This window comes from Abrus precatorius, unplaced genomic scaffold, assembly GCF_003935025.1.
Source record: "Abrus precatorius isolate BTA unplaced genomic scaffold, Abrus_2018 Scaffold10, whole genome shotgun sequence".
NCBI lineage: Eukaryota > Viridiplantae > Streptophyta > Magnoliopsida > Fabales > Fabaceae > Abrus > Abrus precatorius.
Genome location: NW_020874292.1, coordinates 34,769,332 through 34,783,436, shown reverse-complemented (window position 1 = coordinate 34,783,436; position 14,105 = coordinate 34,769,332). Strand labels below are relative to the sequence as shown.

Below are 14,105 nucleotides of genomic sequence, written 5' to 3'. Positions count from 1 at the left end.
TTTTCTTTAATGTGCCACCTCCACTGTAGCCATTAAAGAGGTATATTGTAAAACTTCAATCGTGACAAACATCATAAGTTAGGATAGCAAGCTGCATCACATTGATAGACATGTCTTTAACAAACATTAAAAAAATAAAATTATGAATATTATTAATCAATAATTTCAATTTAAAATCAAACAAAAATTATAAACACTTGGAGCTTAAAACTTCAAAGAGATTCGTGTTTAGATATCCACGCAAAAATAAATTAAGAATAAAAGATCAAATTTTACTATCTTTTATATAATATCAAGAAAAAAACATAAAAAAGGTATAAAAGAATAAAATATGAATATTGAAGAGGAAAACGGAGGGGGGAAAAAAACCCTATAAACATATTCTCATGCACATAGAAAGGGAAGAAGAAACACTAAATGTTTAAATTTTTCAAAGAGGTTATAAAAGAAAAGGCATAGAATATGGTTGGGACTTAAAGTTAACGTAGAGATAATGTTGTAAGAAAAGAAAAAAAAAGATGATAGGGTGCCATTGCAAAACAAAAGGTACACAATTAAAAACATGATAATATTGTATTTATAGTTTAAGGTGAAATATATATAAAAAAACACAATAAATAAAACTTATTTAAATACAATATCTAATTAATTATTTTCCTAATAAAGTTATAATTATGCTTGTTACAATAACAATTCTAATTATGATAACATTATTTTATTAACAAACAAATTAAAATTACAAAACTAACCCTAAATGCTTAATTATCATATTATATAAATGGGTCTTAAATTATCATATTATATATTTTTAAGAATTTGAGAAAATCAACTAACTCTAATTAATTTATTAGTTTGTGTGATTTAATTAAATACTTTGTATTATTTTTAGTCCATTTAATTTGGTACGTGTGCAAATTTAATCTCTTTAATTTTTGTTTGAAGTTAATTAAGTGGTTTGACTTTTATATTTGTGAAAAATTGGTTCCTTCATTAATTTTGTCGTACTTAAAATTCTCAAATTTTTTATTTTTATATTTCAAAGATTTATAATAAATTTATTAATAAAATAATTCTAAATATTTAAAATTAACAAGGTTTTAAAAAAAATAAAGATAAAAATTAAGGTGTCAAAAAGAAAAAATATATTTTTTACTGAAATTTGATATTTGGATTGATGTATTTTAAAAATAAGAAAAATTTTAACAATTTTACTAATGCAGTAGAACCTTAATTGAAGATAAATGAGGGGTATTACTTTGTCCCATGTTGATTCCATGCTTAAAATAACTGGTTACACATGTACATAAGGTGATAAACATTAAATCTTCATTGTTACATTGTAAATTTGTGGGGTGGTTGGGACAAAACTAAAGGAGAATAATAAATGCAGACTAATAAAGATGTAGTTTGATAAGTTTTAAAGACTCAGATATATTGAGCTGAAACTGTTGCTAACACAATTAATACAACAAACCTTTAATAAACCTCATATGGATTAATTAGGTGGGTCTCTTGCCCATTATTTTTTGGAAAATCTTAAAGAAGGCATCTAAATTAAAATATCACAAAATTTTCTGAACGGAAGTCCCAAGTCTTCACAAGTTTGGTCCATTAGATGAGATCCTCGTGCTTGTATTTCTGCAAGAGAAGCATATGGCCAACGTTGTCAACAAAAACTATATATAATTCTAAACTATAATAATCTTCAAGATCAGAACTATACAAACAATATAAGACAATTCATAAATTGATGGATAAAGTTGTAAATAATATGCATGCAAAGAAAGCAATACACTACAGACATACTATTCTTTTATGTCAAGAAGCTGTCTTAATCCTGGTAAAATTTTAAATATAAGAGAAACCACTTGCAAGTCAAGAACGATAAAACTAATGAGAAAGTTAAATAATTTTGCAGGAATCTTAAGTATTATGCTGCATGAAACCAACAAGATAATAGGGAAAATGGAATATTAAAAATACATTGATGCCAGAAAGAGGTCGTGAAGTTGCATAAACAGGATACTATCTACTTCTTTACCTACTCATATTACGCTGGCAATCAAAATGCTAAGGTATAGCAAACCAGCGAGCTATTTAATTTTATGAACACCAAAGCAAAGACTGATAACTTATTTCTCATTTAAAAGTGCGTGTAGTAGAGAGTGTGAGAGAGAGAGAGAGACAGAGAGCATCCGAGAAATACATTCACTTATTAGTTTAAGGACAGTACGGTTCAATATATAAACTAATTTTAGGGTCAAGTCTTGTGCACTAGGACTATAGGCACTAATAGCAATAAGTTAAAAAGATCAACAAATGACTTTTGTGACTGCTGAAAGTAAAAACAGTGCCAATCCTGGACTGTTGGTAGTATAAAAAATATATAATATCACTCGGATGTCTTCCCCTAATAGCTTAAGCTTTTGGGATAGTTGGGTCATAACAAGTAGCATGGAGAGAGAAGAAAATCTCTATAATTGGCTTTCCATTTCTTTTCTTAAGTTTATCTGCAGCAGGAATTAGAGAACAATTTGGAAAACAAAAATTGTCAAAATCATCATATTTCAAGAATGGAAAAGCTTGAAGGGAAAAAGGATGAGGAAAAGCTGCAATGGTGTGAACAAGTGTTTGTGTGGCTGTGTGTACTCTCATCAACAAAAGATAGAGTTATTAAGGTTATGCTGATGTTTACAGCTCACACCCCAAACCTAAGGTTTAAAGCATGAGCACAAGTCAAGACAGTAATAGACAAACAAGGGAACAACTATCGATATTTCTGTATTCAGCAATGAAGAGCAATCATAAAGATTTCTTAACTCCAAGCATCGCTTTCATTTCACCAAGCACAATTTAACAAAGTGATAGGTTTCCATTAAATCATGATGTCTATATTCTAGTTAATTGAATTTGACGACCAGCACTTAATGTCTTCCAATAGCATAAATAATGCCACTAGAGATGGGTTAAGTGCAAAAAGTCACTCTTGGTCCATATTAGACTCTATGGTCAAGCAGTTCTTGAACTATGTCAAAATATCATTGACCAAGTGCTTCAAAATTCAATCTTCACCAACCCCAAACCTGAAATTAAATTTTAATACAAAACCATGTTAAGTCTCAGGCTCATAGCTAGAGCTTTTAGGTATCTTTAATTTTAGCCTATAGAGTTGTCAATACTTCAAGCACAATCAGCTTTTACGTGAGAGCAAATTGCAAAAATTCTAGAGCTTATACATGACAGCTTAAAATTTCCGGTCAAGCAAATATTCAAACAGCCATTTCCTATTGTTTGGCCTCAAAACATCAAATATTACCAACAATTTTATGACTGAGTGTACATACTTGTGGATTTCAAAATGTACCTTCCTTTTCCAAACCAACATCCACAAATTACATAAAATTCTAAATCCTCCATCCTGTATCCTGAAGACTTTATGATTCACTAATATTTTCTAATATTGATTTTCAGCAGCCACAAGCATGTTATCTCCTAATTTTGTCATTGCATATCCCATTAATGGTTAAATAGATGACCATAAAAAACCAGATTACACATCATACATAAAAACAAAAAAAGAAAAACAGATGCCAAGAAAGAGGACCATAACCAACTGGGCAGTAATTAGTGAATACAATTAAACCAATAAACTACTGTTTGAAAACCTAAATATCATAAATGGAAGAAAATCCCACCCGTTAGCATCAATGTAACAGGGTAAGCAACTAAAACAATTGCAAACAGGTAAGAGGAAGCAGGCACACATACACATAAGGCAAGTAAAACTTTTGAAGTTGACAGAGAGTTCAAACTTCAAAAAAAAAAATATATATATATATATATATATATATATAAAATTTTTCGATATAAACTAATTCCGACCTGAACTCATCTGTTGCCTGGTAGCACTTCAAACAGTCCACAGCAACTCAACCAGGAAGTCTTTTGCACCACCCGTGGAGCTGATGCTACCAAAGGCTGCATATCAGTTTAGCAAAGAAAAACATTAAAAATAATTGTCAACAAAAAAAATCACAACTAAAAGCGTCCAATATCAAAACTTCTATATATATGTATGATAAAAAAGAAGAAAAAGAGGAAGAAGAAGAAGAAAAAACCTGGTTTTCAGATAATTCTGGAGTATCAGAATCTTTAACATGTTCAGCACCAATAGCAGATTCAGGGGTAGGGCTATCAGACACTGATGCTGATGATACTTTACTGTCAGATTCCCCCGGTCTTGGTTCCTCCAAAATTGATGTTGTAACATTCTGATCAGAGAAGGGATATACTTTATCCTCACTTTTCTTTGCAGTAAGATCAGTTCCCCCAACTTGAGAGCCCATCGATTTCTCTACTAAAACATTTTCAGTGTCACTGTTTTTTACCTCGGATATAGAGGCCGCTGCTTTAACTGAATCAACAGAAGATTCTGCAACCAAATTACCAGCCTCCTCAACCGGTGCATTTTCAGCAATTAATGTCATTTTGGCATGCGAAGAATCTATGGACTTATCCAACTCATCAAATGCAACTGTCTCCTTTGTTGAATTATGGGACTCTTCCATTGTGCTCTTCACATTTACAATTTCATCAATTGAACTACCGAAGTTTCCATTCCCATGATCAGATTCCTTGGCAACATCTTTGCCCTCACAACTCTCCTCAGATTTCACATCCCACTCTATCACAACAACACCTTCCTTTCCTCCTTCAGTTTCATCGATCTTAGCAGCATCAATAGGGACTTCATCCAAGTCCTTGGAAGCAGCAGCAGATGATTGAGCAACTGAAGGCTCTCTCTCCTCCACCTCTTCATTCCCCTCATCAAATGGATGATCATGGTCACCATGTGCAGGTGAACCACCCTCACCAACGTCACTTCCTTTCTCATCTTGGGACTTCAACTCATCATTCCCTAACATTTGCAATTGAATCAATCAGTTTCACTACCATTATCAATCAACCACCAAATCAACACAAAGAATCATTAAATTATTCACAAAGTTACAGAGTATGTTCTGATCTCTTATGAATGACAAAGACTCGGAAGCTAACAGTACCCCGAAATCCCAACCAAACTAAATGCTACAAACGAGAAGAATAACAGATACCCATATCCCCAAAATGACCAAAAAAGTAATAGAAAATAAAAAGTATAAATCTTTGCATGGAAAAAGTAGAGTGGGACAGTACCTAGAGGTAGGTTGGTTGAAGGGTTGGTGTTGGTTTCAGTTTCCTTTTCCTTCTTTTTCTTGGCTGCTTTCCTCTTCTTAGCACCTGATGGCATGATTGAGTGAGGGACTAACCACAAATGGTGGGATGTTCCCCTTTTGTCCCCTGATTCTCTCTCTCACTTTATTGTTGTGGACAACACAACACAAAGCAAAGATATATCATAGAGTCGAATTGAAAAGGAGGGAGAAGGATGAGGAAGATTAGGATGGAGATAGATCTTTGGATTTGAAAAATTGAAATTGTTAATTGGCAAATGAAATGATGGTTCAGTGAGAATGCATGTCCTTCACTCCCTCTTGACACTTGGATTCTGTGACGTACAACCAAATGAAGTCTATTAGTCTAGTGTTTTTCTGCGATCAAGGGAAAGTGTTCTGTCATCTCGTTATTAATTATGATTATTATTATTAGAATCTGGGAAACAATTTTATTGTTTAAATATTCACAAATTAATTAATTAATTATATGTAATTTATTTTATTTTAATCTTATATAATTATACTCACATTTTAAAAATATATTTTAAAATAAAAAAGCAACTTTTTTTTCTTCACAAAACATTTTCCGTTTAGTAAGGCAGTACCTGGTGAAAGGTGGAGGATGAGAAGGTGAGGTTGGGTTTCATGATTCAATATTTGGAATCTACTGGGGAATGAATGGGCATTGGGATCTCAAAAATGGACCAGGCTTTCTTCCTCTTTTTTTTCATTTTCTTTTTCAAAAGATAAATGCTAAATATTAATAAGGGATATTTTTAGGAATTTTTATATTTAAAATCTATTTTTAGGATATGTGTATATAAAAATAATAACTATTCTAATATTATAGTAAGGTGTCGATTTTTAGTCATTTAAATAATGAAATTATTTTTTAATATTTTATAGTTGTGGGCATTTTTTTCTTTTTCTTTTTGGCAAATTCAATTGTGTGAATGAGAGATTTAAGGAAATTGAGAGGTCTACATTTTGCCAACTCAGTTGATGCATGATTTATGAGATATTGACTTCTGGTGCATTGTTTGATCTCTTCAATAGTAGACAGGTATTTTTTTTGTTATTTTCTTATAATTAATTTATTATTTTTATCAAATTTACATTTGTCATATTTCTAAAGGGTTTCTCTATAAACGTAAATAAATTAATGGTTTTTATTAGAATACAATGAATTTAGAAATGTGTTTAGAATTATTAGAAACAAAATTAATTTTGATTTGAATTATTTTGAGTTGATTTTGACATAAAAGTTTATAATTAAAGCTCATTAAGAAAAGTTACTACATAGTATTAAGTTTAGCTGATTTTAAAGAATATATATATTTTTATCAACTTTTAAAAAAGTAATAAAAAAAAGGATTCTTTCTCCATGAAAAACCTAAACGAAACATGGGCTCAGCGCCGTGAAGTCACCCAAACAAAATTTTCTTGGAAATAAAAAATTTACCTTAGAAAAAAGTGACCTGTGTTCCTGCATTAAAAACTTTGTAAACGTTATTCTGTGAGTAAAACAAACAGACATTGATATGAAAGTTTAAAAAATATTTTAAAATGAGAGAAAAATGTCACTGTATAAGAATAGTATGTATACCTGTTATAAGAACGGGGATTCAATTTTATTATGTGAAGGTAAATAATAGAAATTGATGAAATAATAATATAATAATAGTTTTTAAATCATGTATTACTTGAATTAATTATTAATTGATAAAATTTGTTGATATAATCTGTTACAAATTATTTGCATATAAATAAATAAATAATGAAACTGGGTATGAATGCATTTGACATAGAAATAGTCGTTTTAGTTAGCTTCATCTATGATTCTGTAGCTCCATAAGTAAACAACGTAGGATGTTGTCAGGTTCACGCAGACATGCTCCACACTCACCATTTGTTTCAGCTCTCTAACATTCCCAAAATCCCCAACATTCTACTTTTCCAAACGAGGTTTTTCAACACTTCCTCTTCTATATTAGATTTTTGCACCAAACCACAACACCTTCAACAAGTCCATGCCAGGTTCTTCCTCTATGGCCTCCACCAAAACTCATCACTTTCCTCCAAACTCGTGGATTCCTATGCCAAGTTTGGACTCATGGATTTATCCCAGAAACTCTTCTACTTCACTGAAAACCCAGATTCAGCTCTTTATAATGCAATCTTAAGAAACTTGTCTCAGTTTGGTGCATATGAAAAGACCCTCTTTTTGTACAAAGTGATGGTTGAGAAATCCATGTGCCCAGATGAAGAAAGTTGCTCTTTTGTTTTGAGATCATGTTTTTCTGTGTCTCATGAACAAGGGAAGATAGTTCATGGGCAGGTAGTGAAATTGGGTATGGATGCATTTAACATGGTGAGGAACGCTTTGATGGAGTTGTATGACAAAAATGGGTTTTTTAATGGGCATGAAACAGGAGGAGGAGGTTCTGTTATGGAATTGAATTATTGGAATAACTTGATTTCTCAGGCATCTGAAAGTGGGAAAATGGAGGGAAGTTTTCAACTCTTTTGTAGGATGAGAAAAGAGAATATCCAACCCAATTCAGTTACTGTGATTAACTTGTTAAGATCAGCAGTTAACTTGAACTTATTGAAGATAGGACAAGTCCTCCACTCTTTGATTGTTGTGAGCAACTTGTGTGAAGAACTAACTGTGAATACTGCACTGTTGTCAATGTATGCAAAGTTGGGTAGTCTAAAAGATGCAAGAATGCTATTTGAGAAAATGCCTGAGAAGGACCTTGTAGTTTGGAACATAATGATTTCAGCATATGCTGGGAACGGGTGCCCTAAGGAATCCTTAGAACTTGTATATTGCATGTTTAGATCAGGTTTTAGACCTGACTTGTTCACAGCAATCCCCGCAATTTCATCGATTGCACAGTTAAAATATACGGAATGGGGAAAGCAAATGCATGCCCATGTGATAAGAAATGGTTCAGATTATCAGGTATCCATTCACAATTCTCTTATTGACATGTATTCTGCGTGCAGCAACTTAGATTCGGCACATAAGATTTTTGGATTGATAGGGGACAAGACTGTGGTTACATGGAGTGCAATGATCAAAGGATATGCAATGCATGACCAATCTCTTGAGGCTCTGTCTCTATTCTTAAACATGAAGTTGAGTGGTACTAGAGTTGACTTCATTATAGTCATTAACATCTTGCCAGCGTTTGCAAAGATAGGGGCATTGCATTATGTAAGATACTTACACGGGTACTCATTGAAAACCAGCCTTGATTCACTCAAATCCCTTAAGACATCATTTCTCAGTAGCTATGCAAAGTGTGGTTGCATAGAAATGGCCAGAAAACTTTTTGATGAAGAGAAAAGTAGCCATAGAGATATAATTGCTTGGAACTCTATGATCAGTGCATATTCTAAACATGGAGAGTGGTTTAGATGTTTTGATTTGTACAACCAAATGAAACTATCAAACATTATGCCAGACCAAGTAACATTTCTGGGGCTGCTCACAGCTTGTGTTAACTCAGGCCTTGTTAATGAAGGCAAGGAGATTTTCAAGGAGATGGTGGGAATATATGGTTACCAACCTAGTCAAGAACACCATGCCTGTATGGTTGATCTACTAGGACGCGCTGGACAAATCGATGAAGCCAGTGAAATAATAGAAACTATTCCGTTCGAGTCAGATGCCAGAGTTTATGGCCCCTTGTTGAGTGCCTGTAAAATGCACTCTGAGACACGTTTGGCAGAACTTGCTGCTCAGAAACTTATAAATATGGAACCTAAAAATGCTGGAAACTATGTATTGCTCTCTAATATATATGCTGCTGCTGGAAAGTGGGACAAAGTTGCTAAAATGAGGAGTTTTCTCAGAGAGAGAGGACTGAAGAAAACACCAGGTTGCAGCTGGCTTGAATTAAATGGAAAAGTACATGAGTTTCGTGTTGCGGATCAATCTCATCCAAGATGGGAAGATATATATTCAATATTAAAAGTTCTTGAGTTGGAAGCAGGGGATATGAAAGATGATGATCTTGAACTCTTTGACACTCCTATCATTAAGGGATGTGAACTGTACATGAATCAACTCAAGCACCTATAACACCTTACACCTAATAAGCTAAATTCAGTGGACATTGTAATTGTCCTGTGACCTCCATTTTTACCTTGGAGTTGAAATTACAAATTACAAATTGCAATTTCCAAACTTTTATTCATCATAATCCTTTATTACTATTACCAACAAAAGGGTCATAATCATAATTGCGTCTTGGTTATTCTTTTTAAGTTGTTATTATTTTTATTTATTTTGGTGATATTTATGGTATCATGAATGGCGAGAGAAGATCATTCTGTGCTCATTTTTCCTTTTGCTGAAACCATTAACATGTCTGTTTAATTCCTTTTTATCTTTGAAATTCTAAAACCGATGTAATTAACTTTTTAATGGTATTGGCGTGTTTGGTTTAGAAGTAAGACCTCTAAAGGCCTCCAATAATTTGAAATATGTTTGGCATTGCTTCAAACCGTGAGGTTGGCTTTCGTTTCTTGGTTCATCTCCGTTCACGTTGTGGTACTCTGCTGTTCTATGATTTGATTTGGGCATTATGTCCTATGTAACAAAATAAAAAAAGTAAATTTGTAAGTTTGTTCTTGAAACTAACTCTTTATTTACTTTTATTCTTTAGAAGTTCTATTTGATGCAGTTTAGTCTTCAAATCTGTTAACTTGTTCACATTTTAATCCTTAATGGAACTAATTGGTTCCAAAAATGTTGTTTTGCATAATATAGTCTTTGGATATGTTAATTTTGTTTACATAATATAGTCTTTGAATGTGAGTTAGTTAACACATTTGGATACGACATTATACAAAACCAAACATTCAAGGACCAGAGATAAATAAAATATCATTTTGACACTACTTGGATAAAAAGGAGTGAAATAATGAAGGAAAAAGATAGAAGGAAATAGGAATGACAGAAATGGAAAAGAAAAGAATAGAAATGGTACGTATTTGGATGAATAAAAAAAAGAAGAAAAATAATTTTTTATTTTAATTTATTTGAATGAGTGAAAGAGTGTATAAATAATATGAAAGACTTTTTATATTAAATTTAAAATTAAATTATCTTATTAATAAAAAAACTGAATTTTTATGACATCATTTTTCTTAACATAAAATTACTTTTGTTTAATATTTTATATAATATAAGAATGATTATATCTTTTAAAATCTTAAAACTTAAAATATGAAAATCAGTCGAGCATCCCCTTGGTAAAATGTGCATTCAGGATTCCACCCAGTAGCTCAAGAAAATCTACAACTGCGAAACCCACCGAAATTCTCAGATTTAACTCATTCATTACAATTTACTCGAACTGTAGTAGAAGTGAACAAAAATGAACACATTTTAATCCATCCTATTTCAACCCCTCTCATTGCATTGGATACAAACATACGGTTAAGAATCAAATCGTATATTTACTCAGAAAATAGTTACTCGTTGGTAAAATTCCATTCCTGCGTGTTGAGGAAAATAGTATTTTTCTTTTTCTCTTTATTTAAGATCATAAACATTGTCCATTTGCAACAAACTTATTCGAACCAAAAATATTTACAATATTACGAGACCAACTCCTAACAAGAGATTTCTTTTTCTACATACCTTATTCAACCACAAGACCTTAATATATCATTTAAATCATGAATGACAACATAAAACTTTTATAATATAAGTGCTCTTCGATTAAACTTCAAAAAAATATTTTAATAATTCTTACCAGAAAACATATTGAATAAAAGTAAAAAGAACTTTTAAGAAACACAAGTTATCTACATAAGATTAAATAAACAGTAAACTTACTAGCGATGAAAAATTAAACATGTAAGAATCCTTTTCTGTTATCAGAATCCTTTTACAAAAATAGGCCATAAGCTAGCCTGTAAGTACCTATGTATGAGGCTAACAGTAACAGCAGTGGTGTGTTTGACAGAGGGGGTGCAGAACGGGGAGGGTATTCTGCAACCCACAGATAGAATAAACTGGGCCCAAGCAGCAATAGATTTCTCATCGCAATGGGATGTTAGTGCCACTTTTGTCAATAAGCAAAATGATTTTCTCTAGTATGCCATCTAGAAAGCTTATTCATCTTCCATTGTTTGATCCTCTACTTCTGATTTACTCTCTCCAGCTTGGGGTCGTTTCACTGTAGAAAGAAATTTTAACATCAAGGTAGAGAACCAAGTGTATATAAAGTTGGGATACAACGAAATGAACAGGCAGAAAGAAAAGTCCTTAAACTCCTAGTCAAATGAAAGATCCATTTTCATAAAACTTAACACATCAGCCAGTTTGGCAGGTTATATCTATGAAGTATTTTAACTATTAAGTTCCTCAAAGATTTCAAAGGTTCAAATCCCTCGTGAGTGCTCGTGAGTGAGTTCCCCTCCTGTTTTCATTTATTCCTATAATTCATGTAAGACTGGAGACTCAGAAAACACCATCCTTTACCTACCCTCTAGTACCGAGTTATTAAAACTGTCACTCTCCCAAAACCACCAAATCGCCCTGCCCTTTGAGTAAAGACATTCATAGGCAATTAAGGTTAAAAATTACAACAGCAAGTTCAGAGCTAAGGCTCAGGAAACCTCATAGATGAGACATATGTCTAGACTTCATATTCATCATAGACATCAGCCAATGATTTTAATTTCTTGCAACACAGTAATAAACAATGTCATTGAATGACAAATAAAACAAACCTTTTCCAATTGGGTATAGACAGCACAAAATTATAGGCTGCTTATAAATAATGACAGATAAATGTTGATAAAAGCGTAACTCATCAACAGCAACAGCTCATGATGGTTCTTAAGGAAACAAATCATGCAGCCAAAACATGCAGTACAGTGCACTACAATGGGAAATTGTAAATAAAGAAGAATAATTAGTATTTACAACTTACCTTTCAAACATGATCCAGCAAGGCATGTCAGTCTTGACTGTGTCTTACATTCAGCTAGTGGATTTGGCTTCTCTGTGACAGCCATTCGAACATCCCAGACACGTATAATCCCATCAGATGATGCAGATGCCACTAGGTATGGTTCATCATCCCCTGCACCACCATCACTATCTGTGAGTGTAACAATACCTTTCACACGGGCAGTATGTGCTTCTTCCAAGCAATATGCAACTTTTCCACTCTTTATGTCCCATGCTGTGATGTTTCGGTCTTCACCACCAGTATAGAGAAGTCCATTCTGCAACATAGAATATATTATAGGTGTAAAGAACAAATTATAGATACAGTGTTCATTGATTGATATCAACCCGCAGATTACACTCGCCTACTAAGGGGTCGAATCAAAATGTTCCCGCCCTCACTACCAACCTCCTTAAAATAAATAAATTCCAGGAAACATAGTAATTATGCAGTGTTGCACGTAAAGATCATCTATGCCAGAGATAGTCCACTTGACTGAAACTGGCTATCTAAGAAAACTTCACTCTAAATCCTTTCCTTCCTCCTCTTATATTTCATTCAAATCAACTGTTAACAAATCCTTATCCAAGATCACATGAACATTAACAATAAAGAAACTAGCTCTTTTCTTCTTACAAAATATACCTAATATGCCATTAACTGCTAAGATAACTCAGAAACAAAGAAAACCAATTGCCAATCAAAGAGACCAGATGCTCTACAACTCCATAACCTTAATCAATAACATATTGTGAAAAAAAAAAAAGGAGATAGAACTCGATGAAGCACAAACCTTAGCGGGTGCGGCGCAGAGAACACGCTTGGAGCATTCCAACTCGAACAACAATCGCGCATCCTCGGCCTCGTGGACGGAGACCTTCTCTTCCGTTGCCATGAAGAACTTCTCGCCGGCAGCATCGAACTTCACCAAACTAGCTTCCTTTCCGAGCCGGCAGCAGAAGCTCCGGCGGCCCCTAACGAGGTTAACCATGGCGAGGCACTCGTCGCGGCCAACCGTAAGAGCGAGCTTACCGGAAGGGTGAAGAGCGAGGTCGTTAACGGCGTTGCGGTGGACGGAGAGGGACTTGAGGTGGACGAAGGCATCGGCGTCGAAGATGGAGAGGGAGCCAGAGGCGTCGGCGGAGATGAGGTTGCGGGGAAAGGGGAGGTGGGGAGGGGCGTAGAAGGAGAGGGCGGTGACGGTGGCGGAGTGGTGGTGGAGGGAGCCGATGGAGGAGGCGGCGGAGAGGTCGTAGAGGTGGATGGTATCGTCGGAGCCGCCGGAGGCAACGACGGAGCCGGAGACGGCGAGGGTTTTAATGAGGGAGAGGTGTGAAGGGTATGAGAAAAGGGGGGTTAGGGTTAGGGATTGAGGGTTTAAGGTGAAACCCCATATGAATCTTTCGTATGAACCTGCTACCAAACTCATTCTTCTCTCTTCTCTGTCTCTCTCACACCCCTTAAACCCTACCTCAATTGTTATTGTGAGTGTGTCTCTGCCTTTTCAATATTAAAGTTTTTTATTTTTAATTATTTGAAGAATTATATTAGATTTTTAATATTGTAAATAAATTTTACTTTTAATTATTAATAGAAAAATAATTGTTGTATTATTTTAAATAATTTTAAAATTAAAAATTAAAATATAAAAATTAAATACTCAATATAAAAAGTAACTCTTAAAAATATTTTAATTTAAGATATTTTTTAAAAAATAATAACTTGCATTTTATATATAGAATTGTTTATTTTAAGCTTTATTATTGATTTTAGAAACCAAAATAATAGCCATTTAGTAACATAAATAATTAAATGAAAATTTTTATCAATAAAAAAAGTTATCATTGCTTAATATTTTAAAAATCTAGAAAGATATTTTAGCAATTAAAAAAAGTTAATTGATTTCGTA

The 14,105-nt window shown here is 33.4% G+C and overlaps 3 protein-coding genes across 7 annotated transcripts; 1 reads left to right on the top strand and 2 right to left on the bottom strand.

The window, feature by feature from the left end:
• Positions 1-1,354: 1,354 nt before the first annotated feature.
• On the bottom strand, positions 1,355-13,655 carry LOC113846565. 5 transcript variants are annotated; one of them, XR_003501700.1, is made up of 6 exons: positions 13,629-13,655; positions 5,197-5,355; positions 4,119-4,918; positions 3,883-3,978; positions 2,957-3,083; positions 1,355-1,638 (listed from the first exon to the last, which is right to left on the bottom strand). XR_003501700.1 is itself a non-coding variant. In XM_027475001.1 (5 exons), the coding sequence occupies exons 2-4, from the start codon at positions 5,288-5,290 to the stop codon at positions 3,889-3,891; spliced, it is 984 nt and encodes a 327-aa protein (XP_027330802.1). In that variant the 5' UTR covers positions 5,291-5,355; positions 13,629-13,655; the 3' UTR covers positions 1,356-1,638; positions 3,883-3,888. The 5 variants fall into 5 exon arrangements, 4 of the variants coding, with proteins under 4 accessions (XP_027330802.1, XP_027330793.1, XP_027330823.1 ...); XM_027475001.1 differs by lacking the exon at positions 2,957-3,083 and having other exon boundaries at positions 1,356-1,638; XM_027475022.1 differs by lacking the exons at positions 1,355-1,638; positions 2,957-3,083 and adding an exon at positions 2,202-2,510.
• LOC113846552 (pentatricopeptide repeat-containing protein At1g11290, chloroplastic-like) lies at positions 7,056-9,456 on the top strand. Its single transcript, XM_027474966.1, has one exon. It carries the CDS (start codon positions 7,108-7,110, stop codon positions 9,307-9,309), a length of 2,202 nt encoding a protein of 733 aa, XP_027330767.1. The 5' UTR covers positions 7,056-7,107; the 3' UTR covers positions 9,310-9,456.
• Positions 10,939-13,688, bottom strand: LOC113846558 (p21-activated protein kinase-interacting protein 1-like). Its single transcript, XM_027474979.1, has 3 exons — positions 12,990-13,688; positions 12,176-12,473; positions 10,939-11,416 (listed from the first exon to the last, which is right to left on the bottom strand). Exons 1-3 carry the CDS (start codon positions 13,623-13,625, stop codon positions 11,352-11,354), a joined length of 999 nt encoding a protein of 332 aa, XP_027330780.1. The 5' UTR covers positions 13,626-13,688; the 3' UTR covers positions 10,939-11,351.
• Between the last annotated feature and the right edge of the window lie 417 nt (positions 13,689-14,105).